General features: G+C 37.7%; 1 protein-coding gene across 2 annotated transcripts in view; it reads left to right on the top strand.

The window, feature by feature from the left end:
- The window catches only part of LOC140232519 (zinc finger protein 341-like), a 274,955-nt gene that overhangs the window by 246,929 nt on the left and 8,803 nt on the right, over nt 1–19,223 (top strand). The window contains exons 2-4 of one of the 2 annotated variants that reach the window (XM_072312614.1): nt 13,846–13,918; nt 14,978–15,067; nt 17,347–17,837. In XM_072312614.1, the coding sequence (XP_072168715.1) occupies nt 13,888–13,918; nt 14,978–15,067; nt 17,347–17,837 (612 nt within the window). In that variant the 5' untranslated portion in view covers nt 13,846–13,887. Of the gene's footprint in view, nt 1–13,845; nt 13,919–14,667; nt 14,757–14,977; nt 15,068–17,346; nt 17,838–19,223 lie in introns of those variants that run through there. The other variant, XM_072312615.1, reaches the window with a different exon arrangement.

Here is a 19,223-nt window from a genome sequence, read left to right on the forward strand (position 1 = left end):
TTTCCGTTGATCACGAAGGTTTGAGCCCGGCCAATAGGGGATAACTGTCCGAAAGGGCCCATTTTATGATATAAATGAAAATATCGATATTTTATGTAATTGAGTTATATGTGTTTGTAGAAAATGCTGTCTTCCCCTATTGGCCGGGTTTACATAGCTATAATTGTTCTTAGATAAATGATTTCTGTTGATAACGAAGGTTTGAGCCCGGCCAATAGGGGATAACTGTCTGAAAGGGTCCATTTTGTGATAGAAATGAAAATATCGATATATTACGTAATTGAGTTATATTGCTTGTAGAAAAAGCTGTCTTCCCCTATTGACCGGGTTTACATAGCTATAATTGTCCTTAGATAAATGATTTCTGTTGATAACGAAGGTTTGAGCCCGGCCAATAGGGGATAACTGTCTGAAAGGGTCCATTTTTGTGATAGAAATGAAAATATCGATATATTACGTAATTGAGTTATATTGCTTGTAGAAAAAGCTGTCTTCCCCTATTGGCCGGGTTTATATAGCTGTAATTGTCCTGAGATAAATGATTTCTGTTGATCACGAAGGTTTGAGCCCGGCCAATGGGGGATAGCTGTTAGAAAGGGCCCACTTTGTGATATAAATGAATATAATTATCGATATTTTATGTAATTGAGTTACATATGTTTGTAGAAAAAGCTGTATTCGCCTATTGGCCTTGTTTATATAGCTATAATTGTCCTGAGATAAATGATTTCTGTTAATCACGAAGGTTTGAGCCCGGCCAATAGGGGATAACTGTCCGAAAGGGCCCATTTTATGATATAAATGAAAATATCGATATTTTATGTAATTGAGTTATATGTGTTTGTAGAAAATGCTGTCTTCCCCTATTGGCCGGGTTAACATAGCTATAATTATCCTTAGATAAATGATTTCTGTTGATAACGAAGGTTTGAGCCCGGCCAATAGGGGATAACTGTCTGCAAGGGTCCATTTTGTGATAGAAATGAAAATATCGATATACTACGTAATTGAGTTATATTGCTTGTAGAAAAAGCTGTCTTCCCCTATTGGCCGGGTTTATATAGCTATAATTGTCCTGAGATAAAATGATTTCTGTTGATCACGAAGGTTTGAGCCCGGCCAATGGGGGATAGCTCTTAGAAAGGGCCCACTTTGTGATATAAATGAATATAATTATCGATATTTTATGTAATTGAGTTATATGTGTTTGTAGAAAATGCTGTCTTCCCCTATTGGCCGCGTTTATATAGCTATAATTGTCCTTAGATAAATGATTTCCGTTGATCACGAAGGTTTGAGCCCGGCCAATAGGGGATAACTGTCCGAAAGGGCCCATTTTATGATATAAATGAAAATATCGATATTTTATGTAATTGAGTTATATGTGTTTGTAGAAAATGCTGTCTTCCCCTATTGGCCGGGTTTACATAGCTATAATTGTTCTTAGATAAATGATTTCTGTTGATAACGAAGGTTTGAGCCCGGCCAATAGGGGATAACTGTCTGAAAGGGTCCATTTTGTGATAGAAATGAAAATATCGATATATTACGTAATTGAGTTATATTGCTTGTAGAAAAAGCTGTCTTCCCCTATTGACCGGGTTTACATAGCTATAATTGTCCTTAGATAAATGATTTCTGTTGATAACGAAGGTTTGAGCCCGGCCAATAGGGGATAACTGTCTGAAAGGGTCCATTTTTGTGATAGAAATGAAAATATCGATATATTACGTAATTGAGTTATATTGCTTGTAGAAAAAGCTGTCTTCCCCTATTGGCCGGGTTTATATAGCTGTAATTGTCCTGAGATAAATGATTTCTGTTGATCACGAAGGTTTGAGCCCGGCCAATGGGGGATAGCTGTTAGAAAGGGCCCACTTTGTGATATAAATGAATATAATTATCGATATTTTATGTAATTGAGTTATATAATTATGTTTGTAGAAAAAGCTGTCTTCCCCTATTGGCCGCATTTATAAAGCTATAATTGTCCTTAAACAAATGATTTATGTTGATCACGAAGATTTGAGCCCGGCCAATAGGGGATAACTGTCCGAAAGGGCCCATTTTATGATATAAATGAAAATATCGATATTTTATGTAATTGAGTTATATGTGTTTGTAGAAAATGCTGTCTTCCCCTATTGGCCGGGTTTACATAGCTATAATTGTCCTTAGATAAATGATTTCTGTTGATAACGAAGGTTTGAGCCCGGCCAATAGGGGATAACTGTCCGGAAGGGCCCATTTTATGATATAAATGAAAATATCGATATTTTATGTAATTGAGTTATATGTGTTTGTAGAAAATGTTGTCTTCCCCTATTGGCCGGGTTTACATAGCTATAATTGTCCTTAGATAAATGATTTCTGTTGATAACGAAGGTTTGAGGCCGGCCAATAGGGGATAACTGTCTGAAAGGGTCCATTTTGTGATATAAATGAAAATATCGATATATTACGTAATTGAGTTATATTGCTTGTAGAAAAAGCTGTCTTCCCCTATTGGTCAGGTTTATATAGCTATATTGTCCTGAGATAAATGATTTCTGTTGATCACGAAGGTTTGAGCCCGGCCAATGGGGGATAGCTGTTAGAAAGGGCCCACTTTGTGATATAAATGAATATAATTATCGATATTTTATGTAATTGAGTTATATGTGTTTGTAGAAAATGCTGTCCTTCCCTATTGGCCGCGTTTATATAGCTATAATTGTCCTTAGATAAATGATTTCTGTTGATCACGAAGGTTTGAGCCCGGCAAATAGGGGATAACTGTCCGAAAGGGCCCATTTTATGATGTAAATGAAAATATCGATATTTTATGTAATTGAGTTATATGTGTTTGTAGAAAATGCTGTCTTCCCCTATTGGCCGGGTTTACATAGCTATAATTGTCCTTAGATAAATGATTTCTGTTGATAACGAAGGTTTGAGCCCGGCCAATAGGGGATAACTGTCTGAAAGGGTCCATTTTGTGATAGAAATGAAAATATCGATATATTACGTAATTGAGTTATATTGCTTGTAGAAAAAGCTGTCTTCCCCTATTGACCGGGTTTACATAGCTATAATTGTCCTTAGATAAATGATTTCTGTTGATAACGAAGGTTTGAGCCCGGCCAATAGGGGATAACTGTCTGAAAGGGTCCATTTTGTGATAGAAATGAAAATATCGATATATTACGTAATTGAGTTATATTGCTTGTAGAAAAAGCTGTCTTCCCCTATTGGCCGGGTTTATATAGCTATAATTGTCCTGAGATAAATGATTTCTGTTGATAACGAAGGTTTGAGCCCGGCCAATGGGGGATAGCTGTTAGAAAGGGCCCACTTTGTGATATAAATGAATATAATTATCGATATTTTATGTAATTGAGTTATATATTGTTTGTAGAAAAAACTGTCTTCCCCTATTGGCCGGGTTTATATAGCTATAATTGTCCTATTATAAATGATTTCTGTTGATCACGAGGGTTTGAGCCCGGCCAATAGGGGATAACTGTCCGAAAGGGCCCATTTCATGATAGAAATGAAAATATCGATTTTTATGTAATTGAGCTATGTGCTTGTAGAAAAAAACCTGTCTTCCCCTACTGGCCGGGTTTATATAGCTATAATTGTCCTGAGATGAATGATTTCTGTTGACAACGAAGTTTTGAGCCTGGCCAATAGGGGATAATGTCTGAAAGGGTCCATTTTGTGATAGAAAATAAAATATCGATATATTATGTAATTGAGTTATATTGCTTGTAGAAAAAGCTGTCTTCCCCTATTGGCCGGGTTTATATAGCTATAATTGTCCTGAGATAAATGATTTCTGTTGATCACGAAGGTTTGAGCCCGGCCAATGGGGGATAGCTGTTAGAAAGGGCCCACTTTGTGATATAAATGAATATAGTTATCGATATTTTATGTAATTGAGTTACATATGTTTGTAGAAAAAGCTGTATTCGCCTATTGGCCTTGTTTATATAGCCATAATTGTCCTGAGATAAATGATTTCTGTTGATCACGAAGGTTTGAGCCCGGCCAATAGGGGATAACTGTCCGAAAGGGCCCATTTTATGATATAAATGAAAATATCGATATTTTATGTAGTTGAGTTATATGTGTTTGTAGAAAATGCTGTCTTCCCCTATTGGCCGGGTTTACATAGCTATAATTATCCTTAGATAAATGATTTCTGTTGATAACGAAGGTTTGAGCCCGGCCAATAGGGGATAACTGTCTGAAAGGGTCCATTTTGTGATAGAAATGAAAATATCGATATACTACGTAATTGAGTTATATTGCTTGTAGAAAAAGCTGTCTTCCCCTATTGGCCGGGTTTATATAGCTATAATTGTCCTGAGATAAAATGATTTCTGTTGATCACGAAGGTTTGAGCCCGGCCAATGGGGGATAGCTCTTAAAAAGGGCCCACTTTGTGATATAAATGAATATAATTATCGATATTTTATGTAATTGAGTTATATAATTATGTTTGTAGAAAAAGCTGTCTTCCCCTATTGGCCGCATTTATAAAGCTATAATTGTTCTTAAACAAATGATTTATGTTGATCACGAAGATTTGAGCCCGGCCAATAGGGGATAACTGTCCGAAAGGGCCCATTTTATGATATAAATGAAAATATCGATATTTTATGTAATTGAGTTATATGTGTTTGTAGAAAATGCTGTCTTCCCCAATTGGCCGGGTTTACATAGCTATAACTGTCCTTAGATAAATGATTTCTGTTGATAACGACGGTTTGAGCCCGGCCAATAGGGGATAACTGTCTGAAAGGGTCCATTTTGTGATATAAATGAAAATATCGATATATTACGTAATTGAGTTATATTGCTTGTAGAAAAAGCTGTCTTCCCCTATTGGCCAGGTTTATATAGCTATATTGTCCTGAGATAAATGATTTCTGTTGATCACGAAGGTTTGAGCTCGGCCAATGGGGAATAGCTGTTAGAAAGGGCCCACTTTGTGATATAAATGAATATAATTATCGATATTTTATGTAAGAGTTATATGTGTTTGTAGAAAATGCTGTCTTCCCCTATTGGCCGCGTTTATATAGCTATAATTGTCCTTAGATAAATGATTTCCGTTGATCACGAAGGTTTGAGCCCGGCCAATAGGGGATAACTGTCCGAAAGGGCCCATTTTATGATATAAATGAAAATATCGATATTTTATGTAATTGAGTTATATGTGTTTGTAGAAAATGCTGTCTTCCCCTATTGGCCGGGTTTACATAGCCATAATTGTTCTTAGATAAATGATTTCTGTTGATAACGAAGGTTTGAGCCCGGCCAATAGGGGATAACTGTCTGAAAGGGTCCATTTTGTGATAGAAATGAAAATATCGATATATTACGTAATTGAGTTATATTGCTTGTAGAAAAAGCTGTCTTCCCCTATTGACCGGGTTTACATAGCTATAATTGTCCTTAGATAAATGATTTCTGTTGATGACGAAGGTTTGAGCCCGGCCAATAGGGGATAACTGTCTGAAAGGGTCCATTTTTGTGATAGAAATGAAAATATCGATATATTACGTAATTGAGTTATATTGCTTGTAGAAAAAGCTGTCTTCCCCTATTGGCCGGGTTTATATAGCTGTAATTGTCCTGAGATAAATGATTTCTGTTGATCACGAAGGTTTGAGCCCGGCCAATGGGGGATAGCTGTTAGAAAGGGCCCACTTTGTGATATAAATGAATATAATTATCGATATTTTATGTAATTGAGTTATATGTGTTTGTAGAAAATGCTGTCTTCCCCTATTGGCCGCGTTTATATAGCTATAATTGTCCTTAGATAAATGATTTCTGTTGATCACGAAGGTTTGAGCCCGGCCAATAGGGGATAACTGTCCGAAAGGGCCCATTTTATGATGTAAATGAAAATATCGATATTTTATGTAATTGAGTTATATGTGTTTGTAGAAAATGCTGTCTTCCCCTATTGGCCGTTTTTACATAGCTATAATTGTCCTTAGATAAATGATTTCTGTTGATAACGAAGGTTTGAGCCCGGCCAATAGGGGATAACTGTCTGAAAGGGTCCATTTTGTGATATAAATGAAAATATCGATATATTACGTAATTGAGTTATATTGCTTGTAGAAAAAGCTGTCTTCCCCTATTGACCGGGTTTACATAGCTATAATTGTCCTTAGATAAATGATTTCTGTTGATAACGAAGGTTTGAGCCCGGCCAATAGGGGATAACTGTCTGAAAGGGTCCATTTTGTGATAGAAATGAAAATATCGATATATTACGTAATTGAGTTATATTGCTTGTAGAAAAAGCTGTCTTCCCCTATTGGCCGGGTTTATATAGCTATAATTGTCCTGAGATAAATGATTTCTGTTGATAACGAAGGTTTGAGCCCGGCCAATGGGGGATAGCTGTTAGAAAGGGCCCACTTTGTGATATAAATGAATATAATTATCGATATTTTATGTAATTGAGTTATATATTGTTTGTAGAAAAAACTGTCTTCCCCTATTGGCCGGGTTTATATAGCTATAATTGTCATTAGATAAATGATTTCTGTTGATCACGAGGGTTTGAGCCCGGCCAATAGGGGATAACTGTCCGAAAGGGCCCATTTCATGATAGAAATGAAAATATCTATTTTTATGTAATTGAGCTATGTGCTTGTAGAAAAAAACCTGTCTTCCCCTACTGGCCGGGTTTATATAGCTATAATTGTCCTGAGATGAATGATTTCTGTTGACAACGAAGTTTTGAGCATGGCCAATAGGGGATAATGTCTGAAAGGGTCCATTTTGTGATAGAAAATAAAATATCGATATATTACGTAATTGAGTTATATTGCTTGTAGAAAAAGCTGTCTTCCCCTATTGGCCGGGTTTATATAGCTATAATTGTCCTGAGATAAATGATTTCTGTTGATCACGAAGGTTTGAGCCCGGCCAATGGGGGATAGCTGTTAGAAAGGGCCCACTTTGTGATATAAATGAATATAATTATCGATATTTTATGTAATTGAGTTACATATGTTTGTAGAAAAAGCTGTGTTCGCCTATTGGCCTTGTTTATATAGCTATAATTGTCCTGAGATAAATGATTTCTGTTGATCACGAAGGTTTGAGCCCGGCCAATGGGGGATAGCTGTTAGATAGGGCCCACTTTGTGATATAAATGAATATAATTATCGATATTTTATGTAATTGAGTTATATAATTATGTTTGTAGAAAAAGCTGTCTTCCCCTATTGGCCGCATTTATAAAGCTATAATTGTTCTTAAACAAATGATTTATGTTGATCACAAAGATTTGAGCCCGGCCAATAGGGGATAACTGTCCGAAAGGGCCCATTTTATGATATAAATGAAAATATCGATATTTTATGTAATTGAGTTATATGTGTTTGTAGAAAATGCTGTCTTCCCCAATTGGCCGGGTTTACATAGCTATAATTGTCCTTAGATAAATGATTTCTGTTGATAACGAAGGTTTGAGCCCGGCCAATAGGGGATAACTGTCTGAAAGGGTCCATTTTGTGATATAAATGAAAATATCGATATATTACGTAATTGAGTTATATTGCTTGTAGAAAAAGCTGTCTTCCCCTATTGGCCAGGTTTATATAGCTATATTGTCCTGAGGTAAATGATTTCTGTTGATCACGAAGGTTTGAGCTCGGCCAATGGGGGAATAGCTGTTAGAAAGGGCCCACTTTGTGATATAAATGAATATAACTATCGATATTTTATGTAATTGAGTTATATGTGTTTGTAGACAATGCTGTCTTCCCCTATTGGCCGCGTTTATATAGCTATAATTGTCCTTAGATAAATGATTTCCGTTGATCACGAAGGTTTGAGCCCGGCCAATAGGGGATAACTGTCCGAAAGGGCCCATTTTATGATATAAATGAAAATATCGATATTTTATGTAATTGAGTTATATGTGTTTGTAGAAAATGCTGCCTTCCCCTATTGGCTGGAATTACATAGCTATAATTGTTCTTAGATAAATGATTTCTGTTGATAACGAAGGTTTGAGCCCGGCCAATAGGGGATAACTGTCTGAAAGGGTCCATTTTGTGATAGAAATGAAAATATCGATATATTACGTAATTGAGTTATATTGCTTGTAGAAAAAGCTGTCTTCCCCTATTGACCGGGTTTACATAGCTATAATTGTCCTTAGATAAATGATTTCTGTTGATAACGAAGGTTTGAGCCCGGCCAATAGGGGATAACTGTCTGAAAGGGTCCATTTTTGTGATAGAAATGAAAATATCGATATATTACGTAATTGAGTTATATTGCTTGTAGAAAAAGCTGTCTTCCCCTATTGGCCGGGTTTATATAGCTGTAATTGTCCTGAGATAAATGATTTCTGTTGATCACGAAGGTTTGAGCCCGGCCAATGGGGGATAGCTGTTAGAAAGGGCCCACTTTGTGATATAAATGAATATAATTATCGATATTTTATGTAATTGAGTTATATAATTATGTTTGTAGAAAAAGCTGTCTTCCCCTATTGGCCGCATTTATAAAGCTATAATTGTCCTTAAACAAATGATTTATGTTGATCACGAAGATTTGAGCCCGGCCAATAGGGGATAACTGTCCGAAAGGGCCCATTTTATGATATAAATGAAAATATCGATATTTTATGTAATTGAGTTATATGTGTTTGTAGAAAATGCTGTCTTCCCCTATTGGCCGGGTTTACATAGCTATAATTGTCCTTAGATAAATGATTTCTGTTGATAACGAAGATTTGAGCCCGGCCAATAGGGGATAACTGTCCGGAAGGGCCCATTTTATGATATAAATGAAAATATCGATATTTTATGTAATTGAGTTATATGTGTTTGTAGAAAATGTTGTCTTCCCCTATTGGCCGGGTTTACATAGCTATAATTGTCCTTAGATAAATGATTTCTGTTGATAACGAAGGTTTGAGGCCGGCCAATAGGGGATAACTGTCTGAAAGGGTCCATTTTGTGATATAAATGAAAATATCGATATATTACGTAATTGAGTTATATTGCTTGTAGAAAAAGCTGTCTTCCCCTATTGGCCAGGTTTATATAGCTATATTGTCCTGAGATAAATGATTTCTGTTGATCACGAAGGTTTGAGCCCGGCCAATGGGGGATAGCTGTTAGAAAGGGCCCACTTTGTGATATAAATGAATATAATTATCGATATTTTATGTAATTGAGTTACATAATGTTTGTAGAAAAAGCTGTATTCCCCTATTGGCCTTGTTTATATAGCTATAATTGTCCTGAGATAAATGATTTCTGTTGATCACGAAGGTTTGAGCCCGGCCAATAGGGGATGACTGTCCGAAAGGGCCCATTTTATGATAGAAATGAAAATGTCGATTTTTATGTAATTGAGCTATGTGCTTGTAGAAAAAAACCTGTCTTTCCCTACTGGCCGGGTTTATATAGCTATAATTGTCCTGAGATAAATGATTTCTGTTGATAACGAAGGTTTGAGGCCGGCCAATAGGGGATAACTGTCTGAAAGGGTCCATTTTGTGATATAAATGAAAATATCGATATATTACGTAATTGAGTTATAATGCTTGTAGAAAAAGCTGTCTTCCCCTATTGGCCAGGTTTATATAGCTATATTGTCCTGAGATAAATGATTTCTGTTGATCACGAAGGTTTGAGCCCGGCCAATGGGGAATAGCTGTTAGAAAGGGCCCACTTTGTGATATAAATGAATATAATTATCGATATTGTATGTAATTGAGTTATATGTGTTTGTAGAAAATGCTGTCTTCCCCTATTGGCCGCGTTTATATAGCTATAATTGTCCTTAGATAAATGATTTCCGTTGATCACGAAGGTTTGAGCCCGGCCAATAGGGGATAACTGTCCGAAAGGGCCCATTTTATGATATAAATGAAAATATCGATATTTTATGTAATTGAGTTATATGTGTTTGTAGAAAATGCTGTCTTCCCCTATTGGCCGGGTTTACATAGCTATAATTGTTCTTAGATAAATGATTTCTGTTGATAACGAAGGTTTGAGCCCGGCCAATAGGGGATAACTGTCTGAAAGGGTCCATTTTGTGATAGAAATGAAAATATCGATATATTACGTAATTGAGTTATATTGCTTGTAGAAAAAGCTGTCTTCCCCTATTGACCGGGTTTACATAGCTATAATTGTCCTTAGATAAATGATTTCTGTTGATAACGAAGGTTTGAGCCCGGCCAATTGGGGATAACTGTCCGAAAGGGTCCATTTTGTGATAGAAATGAAAATATCGATATATTACGTAATAGAGTTATATTGCTTGTAGAAAAAGCTGTCTTCCCCTATTGGCCGGGTTTATATAGCTGTAATTGTCCTGAGATAAATGATTTCTGTTGATCACGAAGGTTTGAGCCCGGCCAATGGGGGATAGCTGTTAGAAAGGGCCCACTTTGTGATATAAATGAATATAATTATCGATATTTTATGTAATTGAGTTATATAATTATGTTTGTAGAAAAAGCTGTCTTCCCCTATTGGCCGCATTTATAAAGCTATAATTGTCCTTAAACAAATGATTTATGTTGATCACGAAGATTTGAGCCCGGCCAATAGGGGATAACTGTCCGAAAGGGCCCATTTTATGATATAAATGAAAATATCGATATTTTATGTAATTGAGTTATATGTGTTTGTAGAAAATGCTGTCTTCCCCTATTGGCCGGGTTTACATAGCTATAATTGTCCTTCGATAAATGATTTCTGTTGATAACGAAGGTTTGAGCCCGGCCACTAGGGGATAACTGTCCGGAAGGGCCCATTTTATGATATAAATGAAAATATCGATATTTTATGTAATTGAGTTATATGTGTTTGTAGAAAATGTTGTCTTCCCCTATTGGCCGGGTTTACATAGCTATAATTGTCCTTAGATAAATGATTTCTGTTGATAACGAAGGTTTGAGGCCGGCCAATAGGGGATAACTGTCTGAAAGGGTCCATTTTGTGATATAAATGAAAATATCGATATATTACGTAATTGAGTTATATTGCTTGTAGAAAAAGCTGTCTTCCCCTATTGGCCAGGTTTATATAGCTATATTGTCCTGAGATAAATGATTTCTGTTGATCACGAAGGTTTGAGCCCGGCCAATGGGGGATAGCTGTTAGAAAGGGCCCACTTTGTGATATAAATGAATATAATTATCGATATTTTATGTAATTGAGTTATATGTGTTTGTAGAAAATGCTGTCTTCCCCTATTGGCCGCGTTTATATAGCTATAATTGTCCTTAGATAAATGATTTCTGTTGATCACGAAGGTTTGAGCCCGGCCAATAGGGGATAACTGTCCGAAAGGGCCCATTTTATGATATAAATGAAAATATCGATATTTTATGTAATTGAGTTATATGTGTTTGTAGAAAATGCTGTCTTCCCCTATTGGCCGGGTTTACATAGCTATAGTTGTCCTTAGATAAATGATTTCTGTTGATAACGAAGGTTTGAGCCCGGCCAATAGGGGATAACTGTCTGAAAGGGTCCATTTTGTGATAGAAATGAAAATATCGATATATTACGTAATTGAGTTATATTGCTTGTAGAAAAAGCTGTCTTCCCCTATTGACCGGGTTTACATAGCTATAATTGTCCTTAGATAAATGATTTCTGTTGATAACGAAGGTTTGAGCCCGGCCAATAGGGGATAACTGTCTGAAAGGGTCCATTTTGTGATAGAAATGAAAATATCGATATATTACGTAATTGAGTTATATTGCTTGTAGAAAAAGCTGTCTTCCCCTATTGGCCGGGTTTATATAGCTATAATTGTCCTGAGATAAATGATTTCTGTTGATCGCGAAGGTTTGAGCCCGGCCAATGGGGGATAGCTGTTAGAAAGGGCCCACTTTGTGATATAAATGAATATAATTATCGATATTTTATGTAATTGAGTTATATATTGTTTGTAGAAAAAAACTGTCTTCCCCTATTGGCCGGGTTTATATAGCTATAATTGTCCTTAGATAAATGATTTCTGTTGATCACGAGGGTTTGAGCCCGGCCAATAGGGGATAACTGTCCGAAAGGGCCCATTTTATGATAGAAATGAAAATATCGATTTTTATGTAATTGAGCTATGTGCTTGTAGAAAAAAACCTGTCTTCCCCTACTGGCCGGGTTTATATAGCTATAATTGTCCTGAGATAAATGATTTCTGTTGACAACGAAGTTTTGAGCCTGGCCAATAGGGGATAATGTCTGAAAGGGTCCATTTTGTGATAGAAAATAAAATATCGATATATTACGTAATTGAGTTATATTGCTTGTAGAAAAAGCTGTCTTCCCCTATTGGCCAGGGTTTATATAGCTATAATTGTCCTGAGATAAATGATTTCTGTTGATCACGAAGGTTTGAGCCCGGCCAATGGGGGATAGCTGTTAGAAAGGGCCCACTTTGTGATATAAATGAATATAATTATCGATATTTTATGTAATTGAGTTACATAATGTTTGTAGAAAAAGCTGTATTCCCCTATTGGCCTTGTTTATATAGCTATAATTGTCCTGAGATACATGATTTCTGTTGATCACGAAGGTTTGAGCCCGGCCAATAGGGGATAACTGTCCGAAAGGGCCCATTTTATGATATAAATGAAAATATCGATATTTTATGTAATTGAGTTATATGTGTTTGTAGAAAATGCTGTCTTCCCCTGTTGGCCGGGTTTACATAGTCATAATTATCCTTAGATAAATGATTTCTGTTGATAACGAAGGTTTGAGCCCGGCCAATAGGGGATAACTGTCTGAAAGGGTCCATTTTGTGATAGAAATGAAAATATCGATATACTACGTAATTGAGTTATATTGCTTGTAGAAAAAGCTGTCTTCCCCTATTGGCCGGGTTTATATAGCTATAATTGTCCTGAGATAAATGATTTCTGTTGACAACGAAGTTTTGAGCCCGGCCCATAGGGGATAACTGTCCGAAAGGGCCCATTTTGTGATATAAATGAAAATATATCGATAGTTTCATATTGGTAGGCTATAATTAACATGAAGAAACTCGCTTCCGGTGACAACCAAGGTTTGTCCTTAGCCATCAATAGGGCATGTTTTCCCAAAAGGGTCCAGTTTGTGATTTAATCGAAAATGCGTGTATTTTCCAATATAGAGGCATATCGCTTACATATATGTTAAAAAACCAACATTTGACAGATAGACACACAGACAGACAGACAGACGGACGGACAAACAGACGGAACCGAAAACATCCCCACACCTCCCTCCCCTTGTCAAGTGTTGTCCTTAGCCATCAATAGGGCATGTTTTCCCAAAAGGGTCCATTTTGTGATTTAATCGAAAATGCGTGTATTTTCCAATATAGAGGCATATCGCTTACATATATGTTAAAAAACCAACATTTGACAGATAGACACACAGACAGACAGACAGACGGACGGACAAACAGACGGAACCGAAAACATCCCCACACCTCCCTCCCCTTGTCAAGTGTTGTACGTACGTATAGGCCCTACTCAGGCTACTGTTGCATTTTTGAAACGTATCGTTTGGGGATACGTATTGATTGTGCGACGACTTATGAACACGATGGCCCACTATAGATGCATAACGAGCGAGCGTACAAGCGAGCGTAGCTTGCATGTGCATGTGAATATCAAACGTCGAATATCTGTCCAACTTCACGCCGGTGTTCTGCGTGCGTATCTATCCAACATTACTTTGTCCCCTCTGAAGTAAGGATAGGAAGACCGACAAGACCTCCCATTTTAGCCAGTCGGTACAGCCATCAACACTGCAGTGCGCTTTGAGTTTTCTCCTTCTCTTGATTCGGCTTCAGCATCGTTAAATCTACAGGAACCATCCTCTCGATCAGCACACCATGACGCAAGCACTCTTTGATGCTCTTGCGGGTAAGTAGATCAGATGGTCTAACGTTAGTAAAGCAAGCAAGCAAGCTGCCCATAATTTCACCATATCGATTAACACCATCCAAAATTTGACCATTGGCTATCAATATCAGGCTACTTCAATGGTGGCCTTTGCACATGGTCGAATTTTGGTACCTGGTAAATGGTATGGGAGGCTGAACCTTGGTGCTGTTTTGTTTTGTTTTGTTTTGTTTTTTGTTTTTTTTTTTTTTTTTTTTTTTAACTTATGTACCGTTGTACCAGTACTTCACATTGAATACAGACTCAGAGTCTGCAGACTGCACTGACACTGTGGAAATTGTGTGCCAAGAAAACCTTCTTTTTCCTATAACGTTAGTAGATTTCTACATACTTTCATTGCCAAAGAAAGGTTTATGGGCATCAATGTGAAAGACCAGTGTTAAAGTTGCCCATTTTCTAATTATGAAATTGTGCTCTCAACTACAGTGTATATGCATGCAAAGCTTTGAACAAAAAAAAACAAAAACAAAAAAAAAAAAAAAAAGGAGGAACATTTGCCAGTTTGTTGGGATTTTGGCATCAAATGTAGGATGTTGATGCGGTTTCATGTTCAAGCTAATATCTTAAGTACAATCGGAACAAAGTTTGTCAAACTGGCACACAAAGTATTTCCCAACATGTATCATACATCACTTACATAAACTTCAATCGCATGAGATTGTTGATAGTGTCATTTTCAGCCTTGATATTTGGTGCTGTCGCTCAGCACAATAACTCCTGGTTGTAATTGATGGAAAGAGATCATTGTAAAGGTTTAACTTCACGGACTGCTGAGTGGAAGCCGCGCCGAGTTGATGCAGTGAGTATTTAAATACTAGAGATTGCAATACCTAAAGTCCAATCTACACCATTTGTGCGCTTAGAAACATTGTATTAAGCGCATTACAAATGTAATGTGTTGTTGTTGTTGTTGTTATTATTATTATAATTATACAAAGTTGCATAATGTCATTCTATTGCCTTTCCTACATTAAATGGATTACAAGTAATACAACTACTCGCCTCACTGTTTTGTGACAGGCATTGATGGGAGTGGCCTGGGGATGCAGAGTCTCCTGGAAACCACTTCCACCAGCACCATCACCAATGCAGTCCAAGACCCCACTGCTGGTAAGGGACCTATTCTTACCTCGCCTTTTGATTTTGATTTTCTGTTTGTTTGTTTTTTTTGCTTTTGTTTTGCTTTGTTTTAGCCATTTGTTTGCTATATTGGGTTTGCCAACTTCTGGTGTGTCATCTCAAGTGTTTGACAGACATTCTTGAAAAATTAGTGAGCCCATCCTCAGTGGGTTAAGACTATAGCTGCTCCTGTACAGAAGGAAAGGAAAAAGAAGGTGACGTAGTTAGAAGAAAAAGAAGAAAAAAACAAAAGGTGGAAGAGAATCAGAAGAAGCAAAAAATTTTAAAGGAACGGAGGATGAAGAAGGAAAGTGTGATCTATTGAAGATTGCCAGATTCAACCTCTTTGCAGCATTTATGTTCTGTTCACACAAGTATATGTGTACATTCATTGTACACTGTAAGTATGTATTTCATAGACTGAAGATCCAACTTTGACTTTTGGCCATTGCTACAAATTGCATTGCAAGAACAGAGGAGAGATTTAGTTAATGAAAGAATACCTTACATACCTTTCCATTGTGTGCAAGCATAGACACATATGTCTCTGCGATAGAGACAATACATACGGAATATCTCTATTTGGCTCTGTATAAATTTGTTTGCATCAAGTAAAACAGGTAAATCCGAGACCTGGCAATATCCCAAATTGTTGTGAGAATAGAATTATATTCTTGGGACATTGTGACATCGTGGTCACTTGAAAGCAGAAAATATGGTATCAGATGTCAATATCAAAATATCAAGTTGATTTGTGGTGTGATTGCAGGGTTGATTACTACAGTGTGTGTGGTTAAGGTTTATGAGACATGACTCGTAATGTGCAGCTGTTTTTTTTTTTGTTTTTTTTAATTATCTTAATTTACCTTGTCAGGTAACGAAAGATCAGTAAGAGTATGCAGTGGAAGTTCCATTTGAATCAAAATATAATGTAAGAGGGGTTTTGAATGTTCCGAAGTTCTACTAGTTTTCACCAAACAGTCCTATCGATCATAACCAATTGAAATGTGAATTAAATGAGTGTATTAAGTTGTTTCACTCTACAAGTTTGTAAAACAAATGAAGATTATGATTTTGGTCAATAGTTCATCAACCTCTATGCCCTTTTCTGAAAAGGTCATCATTGTCAAAGTGGCAAGTATACAGCCATTAGATGCTTTGGATATGATTCATTTCATTCCATTACATGTAAACAAAGGAAGTTTTTAGAAAGTTTGTGTGCTGGTCAGTGGGAGCTTTGTTTATAGGTAATGACATCAGTGTCTCTTGTAATTTTCACATGCACTTGTGACCAATACGTATCACTATTTAATAAAAACATGTCAGTTCCAGTCATATTCATGAATCTTGAAACATGTCATATTCTTGAATCTGCAAGCATTCTGTCTTTTTAAAAATTCAATCAAATACAGTTTACATAGATGTATTTTACTCTGAATGCATTTTACTCTATATGTCAATGATCAAGGCTCCAAAAATTGAGGCCGAGTTTCTACTCTCTCATGTTCTGAATGAGATAACATGGTAACAGAATTCAATCAAAAGCACAAAGCTCATTGGACTACAGGTACATTAGGTTTACCTGGATCTGAAGCAATGTATGAATCATGGCATTTAAGCTGGAGAGATAAGGCACTGGCGCTCTAGCTGTAGAGATATGACACTGACTGACTGAAAGTGCCAAACACATCATCAAATCTGACAAACAAAACAAGGGCCTTTTTACTTCTGTTTATTTTAACTCCCTATTTTGAACAGTGATAGGGCTTTTGTAGGGTGTTGATATACTGTATTAACAAAGGGCATCTTCTGGATTGAGTATGATTATTCTTGTACTTTTTCAAGAACCTTTTTAAACTGTGTTGCAAACCACACTTAGAGTTTGTTCAAATGTGAATGATATGAATAAACTTCTCTCATAAGCTGTCATGTTTCCCTAAAAATTGAACCCAGGAATTTGGCAAATGTGAATGGTAGAGATCTTTAGTTGATTTACATGAGTAGAATTGACCTCACGTATGTCCTCCGCAGTATACACTGAGTATTGACGCTGTTTTATCATTTTTGGGGTCTCTGGAGAAATTAGTGCATCTTAACTCATTGAAGACAAGCTGATTTTACTATTATAAAATGCATTTCCTTTAGACACTTGCTTGAGTATACTTGGGACTAGTCTTTAATGGGTTAATTCTGCGAGGAGATATCTCCGCCCAAAGTAACAGGAGTGTTATTATTATTATGGGTTGTTGTTTTTTTTTTTTGTTATCCAGCTACAGACGATGATGACATCTTCCAGTGTGGGAAGTGTAAGAAACAGTTCTCATCCCTCAACTCATTCATGAATCACAAGCGGGAGCACTGTGTGGCCACCATTCAGACGAGCCTCATGAACTCGGCGGGCGGGACAATCACGCGCCCACAGCCCATACAGGCCACCACCAACAGCGCCTTCTCAGCCCTCTCCCAGTCCTCCCTGGGCAGGGGGCTGTCCCTGGGAGGGGTAGGCGTGGTGCCCCCGTCGCCGCTGGCCCAGCTCCAGGCCAACATGGTGCTGGGAGAAGAGGTGCTGATCTCCCAGTATGCCAATGTGGAGCAGAACCTGCAGCAGCTTCAGAACACGCTGCTGAATGGTGGCTCCCTCTCCACCACACCCTTCCTCACCTCACAGGCGGGGTCCCGCCTGCTGACGTCAGCCACCTCCGTGTCGTCAGGGACGACCAGCTCTGCCAGCTCCATGCAGCAAGCTCTCAATATTGGACAGGTAGTGCAGTCACAGACATTTTCTAAGCAACTAATCAAGTTTTTGCCGCAAATTTTCTTTGAGTACAGAGTGTTCCTATTTTTTATGTCATTAAACAGTGATTAGTATTCAAATGGGGATGAAATTACAAATGACTGATTTAGTGATAGAAGTAATATTGTTCTAAGATATCCATTCTTGTAGTGAAGACTTGAGATGACTTGATTATGGTCATGTAGCGTAGCAGATGATACATACTAGTGAATAAGACTGAATTCTCAGCACTGTTGCATTTCATGTTAGTGAATTGGGCTGAATGTACGTATCTGGTAGAAGTGCTATACAGTGTGACAGAGTTATGTTGATTCATGGACTGACACAGCTGTTGATGAATGTTGTTAGCTCACCTGAGCCAAAGGCTCTAAGTGAGCTATTGCGATCGCCCTTTGTCCGGCGTCCGGCGTGCGTCGTCCGTCGTGCGTAAACTTTTTACATTTTCATCTTCTTCTTGAAAACCCCAAGACCGATTTTCATCAAACTTGGCAGGTAGCATTCCTAGGGGGTTAGGAATTTAATTTGTTAAAATGGGCACCATGCCCCACCCAGGGGGCCCCCAGGGGGGCCCAAACCCCCCAAAATTAAGGAATCTGTAAAAATCTTCTTCTCTAGAACCAGAAGTGATAGAGCTAAGTTAATACTATGAGTTAGTACATTGATGACTGCAGTTTCAAGTTTGTTCATGGCAGAATCAGGGGTGCCCCCCCCCCCTTGGGACCCAGGGGAGGGGGTGGGGAGGGGTCCTAATGGGGCCTAAATTGTGCATTTTCATCTTCTTCTTGAGAACCCCATGACCAATTTTCACCAAACTTGGCAGGTAGCATCTCTAGGGGGTTAGAATCTCAATTTGTTAAAATGGGCGCCATGCCCCACCCAGGGGCCCCAGGGGGACCCAAACCCCCCAAAATGAAGGAATCTTTAAAAATCTTCTCTAGAATCAGAAGTTATAGAGCTAAGATAATACTATGAGTGAGTACATTAATGACTGTAGTTTCAAGTTTGTTCATAGCAGATCCAGGGGTGCCCCTCTTGGGGGCAGGGGGGGGGGGGTTGGGAAGGTCCAAATGGGGGCCTGAATTGTACATTTTCATCTTCTTCCTGAAAACCTCATGATGGATTTTCGTCAAACTTGGCAGGTAGCATCCCTAGGGGGTCAGGATCTCAATTTATCAAAATGGGCACCATGCCCCACCCAGAGCGTCCCAGGGGGCCCCAATCCCCCCAAATTAAGGAATCTTAAAAAATTTGGGCCCTTATTGTACATTCTCATCTTCTACTTGAGAATGCCTGGTCAAATTTTAGTAGAGCTGTGAATAATTTAGATTGATGACTGTGTGAAAGGTGAACTTG

Source organism: Diadema setosum, chromosome 9 (genome assembly GCF_964275005.1).
Source record: "Diadema setosum chromosome 9, eeDiaSeto1, whole genome shotgun sequence".
Classification (NCBI taxonomy): Eukaryota; Metazoa; Echinodermata; class Echinoidea; order Diadematoida; family Diadematidae; genus Diadema; species Diadema setosum.